General features: G+C 41.5%; 1 protein-coding gene across 1 annotated transcript; it reads left to right on the plus strand.

The window, feature by feature from the left end:
* The first annotated feature begins 2176 nt into the window (after nucleotides 1–2176).
* Nucleotides 2177–5183, plus strand: LOC118417947 (cell division cycle 7-related protein kinase-like). The gene is made up of 2 exons (XM_035823714.1): nucleotides 2177–2315; nucleotides 2979–5183. The coding sequence occupies exon 2, from the start codon at nucleotides 2979–2981 to the stop codon at nucleotides 4584–4586; it is 1608 nt and encodes a 535-aa protein (XP_035679607.1). The 5' UTR covers nucleotides 2177–2315; the 3' UTR covers nucleotides 4587–5183.
* Nucleotides 5184–5269: the final 86 nt, after the last annotated feature.

The following is a 5269-nucleotide window of genomic DNA, read 5'->3' on the forward strand; positions in this document are numbered from 1 at the left end:
CGGAGGTTCTGTGCTTTGGTGTACAGGATGACATTATCCGTCACCCATTCTGAAAAATAAACATGGATGAAAAGAAGTGCCTATAGCTCATAAGTTACATGCAAAGTACAACCATCTGTCATGCTTGCAAGATGGTTATGCCTGAATCATGGAAACAATTTGTGTGTAAAACACATTAACTATGGAATAGCCAACCAAACTACTAGTGCAACTTTAGTATAGATGTAGCTGTTTTTGCATATATTTACCAATATTGAAAATGTCAGGAATGGTGTCAAGGTACATAGGCTGATCTTGAACTCCAACTTTCACAATATGTCCAACATAGCTGTCTGCATTGTCAGTCTCCAAGGTGATGGCCAGGTGTGTGGATCCAGGAGACAACTTCAGCACACCCACTCTGGCCTGCTGGTAACCAAAGGTGTCGGCCAGGTGGTTGACATCCAGCACAACTTCCTCGGGCGGAATATCTTCATCTATGGCAAAACAATGCAACTGAATTTGCACTTCCTAGATGGATGTTAATCAAGTTTGGCTTTATCCAGGTTTACAGTATCACAGCTGAGACAATACTCTTAAACTTGTAGGTTGTACATGTCAATAAAATGTCTTGGTGTACTTGCCTGTTATCCATACTTCTCCCTGCATTAGTGACAGCCAATCAGATGTTCCCCCTTCTGTTGCTGAATGGAGAGCTATCAGCCAATCACATTGTCTCTTGCCTAAAGGCAGAAACAATTACATGATTGGCTGGAAACTTTCCTCACAATAACAGGAGTGGGATCATCTGATTGGCTTGACATACAGGCATACCTGAATCCAGAGGGCTTCTGCAATAGACTGGGTACTCATTCCCTGACTTTGTGTAGTACACATAGTTGCCTATCACCTGTGAACAGATATTATAACTAAAAACGGTAGCATAGAAAAATTTTTAAAAAATGCTGCAATAAGGCAAAATGACAAGTACAATTGTAAACCCCTTGCAATCTTGCATAGTGATAAAAATGGAGAATTCTGTGTAATGTAGGGGAAACCTGATCACCATGACTACATAGACGGTCTCATTTTGCACCATACTAAAGGTTTCTATATATAAAATATACTAACACTAGAGTATCAATAAAAAGTTTTGTGCATGGACATGAGTTTGGTATAAATATTACACAAAAATATTGACACATGTACCATAATGTTAAAGGTGATATCTGGCTTTCTCCAATCAACAGATGTAAAACAGGTGATGACATCATACATCAAATGTTGCATTTATGTTTTTGCAATGAACATACCTCAAAATCATCACCACTCATGGCATCCAGATGTGACCAGTCTTCCATTTCATCTACAAGTTGATCTTGCAGTTTAGAGGTTTCTTTCATCATAGAGGACATGTAACTACGAGCAAAGTGAAGAAATGATATACATTAGCTCAAACTTGATCATCATGCCTACCCAAACAATTGTAAGGTTTAGAAAATCATCTGAAATCTTTTGATACTCACATATTCTCTTCTTCAATGTACTTCCATACATCCTGTAATGGTAGTAGAAAGTAATAAAATGTTATAAAGTCGTTGGCCCTCAATTATACCCAAACAAACAAATCTGTCATAAATTTCTGACGATGATCATGACGAGACAGACTGGGAATCTGTGTAGCTTGAACTTGAACTCACCTTGTCCTCTGGACGCTGCATCCATCTGTACGGGTCCTCTACACGGTTCCCATGTGTACTTATGTACTCCACTTTCCTCTTTGCAGTTGGTGGCTGTACTGAAACTGATGCCGAGCTACAGTACTGTTCACATCTGTTACCACGGATTTGTGCAGAACAGAGTAAACTACTCGATCTCCCATGCGCCGAGTGATATCCGCTGTCCTGCTTTACAGACCCGCTGAAATAATCTACAAGTCGACCTAAGGTAGTTCCATTACGTAGAAAACGTAAAGATCGTATCGATCTCATCGTAAAATTGCCTCTTACTGAACTGGTTGCTTTTAAAAAGTTGTTTAGCTCACCACACGTGCACACGACTTTCACTTTTTCAAAACATCCGCCATATTGCGACCTATAACCCTTGACCTAAAAAGTATATTCTATCTATCCCAGATAAAACTACAAATTCAAATATTTTTTAACAACACAAAATATCTGATCATTTCTAAACCATATTAAACGTAAAAGTTTAGAAATAATATATCTAGAAATTATTAAGGTCAACTTCCCATCATGCTTTGAAAAATTTAGCGGGAAATTCTGTTGTGTTTGCCGCCAAAGAAGTTGTCTTGTTCTGCTCGGGTCAGAGAGACTGTGAGTATTCTAAGAGCTTTTTTCTTCGAAATATCAATTCATGGGCTATCTGATGATTTAGTATTGACTTTGGGATGTCGCAGTAATATATCTATCTCAACGTTTGTACCAATGGATTATGATTGGGCAAAGTTGAGAATATTTTCTGGTACAGAGGGAGGGGGGCAGTCAGCTGAAACTGGCGCTCAAATCACAGAAAACACCATAACGATATTTGCCACACATATCAGTATATTTCACCATTACTCAAAAGAGACGTTGAATCTGTATATTCACACATGTAAAATAACAATGAGTTACTAAGAAATAAATTGGGATAATTAGCAGAATAGTACGTCACAATACACATGATGTAGAGTATAAGCTAGCTAACTGTGTAGTCTACAAGTATACCATCTTTAAACCGGTATAAAGACAAGTAAGCATTGTCGTGTAGACTTGAGAGTATCACTTGGCTTCCAAAAATATTCAGAAATGAGGGAGCTTTCACTCAGTCCAAACTGGCCAAGTGTATAAAGGATGTTATATAGGAATGATAAGGTAATAAATTGTGGCAGTCTAGATGTAACATTGTATCTTTAAACTATGATATGTAATTTGTAACTACCTGTCATGACCCACCTGATTTGTCGATGATCATATTTGTATTATCATTCGAACCAGATGAGTACCGCACCTGAAGTAAAGCTGCCCATTGCAGTCATCAAGGATGAGAAAACAGAAGAAACAAAGAAAGTGAAGAAGCAGGTGAAGCTGTCCCTTGCCGAGGAGACCCGTGGCTGGGCCCTGAACCAGGAGGTGTCCCGGTTACTGGAACAGATCCCGCAGATCAATGACTCCTTCTCCATTGTGAGAAAGATCGGAGAGGGCACTTTCAGCAGCGTGTACTTAGCTACACTCAAGCAGATGCCATGGCTGAAAGAGAACTATGCCCTCAAGCATATCATCCCCACCAGCCATCCCGACAGGATGGAAACGGAGCTGCGCTGTCTGCAGGAAATAGGGGGGAAAGACAACGTCATGGGCATGTTGTTCTCTGTGAGGGGAGAAGACAGCTTCGTGGTGGGCATGCCCTACTTTCCACACGAGAGCTTCCATGAGTACTTGCCAAAGATGAGTTTGAAAGAGGTCAGAGATTATATGGAGAACATGTTGATTGCACTACGGAGGGTTCATCAGTTTGGGATCATCCACCGGGATGTCAAGCCCAGTAACTTCTTGTACAGTCGCGCTGAGAAGAGATACAGCCTTGTAGATTTTGGCCTGGCCCAACCAGAACAGAAGACATCAAACAAGCCTGCTACACAAGTGAAAAGAAGTCGCCCAGAGTCAGCAGTCTCTTCCTCACCAGCCAAAAAGAAGCCCCGCACAAGTGGCAGCAAGAGAGAAAATGCTGTACAACAAGCTCCACTGCCCAAAGCATCTGTCCTGGTACCAAAGCAAAGGGATATCAATGTTCTGCATGAAAAGCAGACAGCTAAGGCAAACATCCAAAATGGGAAGCTAAAAGCAAGTGCTTTGTTAAAGAAGGCAGCTCTCAAACAATGCCAAAACTCTTCCTTAATGGCCCTCAACAAAACAGTGGGTCAGCAGCAGAAGATGAGAATCACAGTGAAGGATAGGACCCGACAGAAAGCGTCTCATCCTGCTTGTTCCTGCTCAGGTACACCCAATATCTGTCGACTCTGCACATCCAGACACCACCAGGTCGCTCCACGTGCTGGAACCCCAGGGTTCAGAGCCCCAGAAGTGCTCCTGAAGTGTCCAAAACAGACAACTGCAGTGGACATCTGGTCTGCTGGAGTGATCTTCTTGTCCCTACTCAGCGGGCGCTACCCCTTCTTCCGAGCCAAAGATGACATGCAGGCCCTTGCACAGATCATAGCCCTCATGGGAAGCCGGGAGGTGGCTAATGCTGCCAAGGCCTATAACAAAGACTTGTACGTCACTCCAACCATCCCACCCATGGACTTGAAGGACACATGCTTGAGACTGCGTCTCGGCACTAGGATGTACAAAGACTGCAAAGATTCTCCCAGCCAGGCTCTCACCAGTGGTCGCAGAAGCTCACCAAGCAACAACAGACATAAGAAGTCTAGCCCTGCTCCTAAGCATGCAGAGATACTGACAAAGGGGCAGAAGAACAAGGGCTGGGACAACGTGCCTGACTCAGCATTTGACCTGTTAGAGAAGTTGTTGGACCTGAACCCTGACACACGCATCACTGCAGATGGTGCTCTGAGCCATCCCTTCCTCTCCAGCTGTAGCTAAGGAATAAGGCTTGGTGATGAGCAGAGAGTTTAAGTTTCTCCCAGCTGGGACACAGTGTTTGGCACCAAATACCTATTTGTTAGCCTTTCATGTTTCTGTACATATGATGTGCAAGCTGTAACACTTCTCATTTTACTTTAGTTTATAATGTTGTTATTGGATTATGAAATAAATTGCTTTAAATTTGCCAAATGTTGTGGCTTGTATGCCATTCTTAGTTTACCCAGGCCTTTATACTCCCTCCTTACAAATCTTGGGGTTGTATAGGAGCCCTGGTAAACTATGATGGCACTGGCTACAGAATTGGATCCCAGAAAGTATTTTTATCAAATTTTCCCATGTATTTAACAATGGATTTTAAATTGTTTATGTGTAATGGAATATGCCTTGATCTTTTATGCCATAGTATGGTATTTATTTTGTGCTGAACATTATTTTCACTGTTGTGTTTACATTTTAAAAATCATCTGCCAAATGTACTTTTAGAAAATTTGCAGCTACCACCTGTTATTGTTAAAATGAACAACTTCATGTATACAGTATAGGCAAAGGTATAATGTAAATGACATTGAGGACAAGTAAAGGTTTTTGACTCAATCATAACTGCTTCACTCATTCACTGTATTCTTATTCATTGCTAAATGAGTGGTGGGTTGACTGCTGTTGGTACTGAACTCTGGGAT

The sequence above is a fragment of the Branchiostoma floridae genome, chromosome 1, assembly GCF_000003815.2.
Source record: "Branchiostoma floridae strain S238N-H82 chromosome 1, Bfl_VNyyK, whole genome shotgun sequence".
Lineage (NCBI taxonomy): Eukaryota > Metazoa > Chordata > Leptocardii > Amphioxiformes > Branchiostomatidae > Branchiostoma > Branchiostoma floridae.

Bases quoted from the DNA above. Each gene is read 5' to 3' on its own strand.
- LOC118417947 (XM_035823714.1), top strand. From the start codon at position 2,979: ATGAGTACCGCACCTGAAGTAAAGCTGCCCATTGCAGTCATCAAGGAT.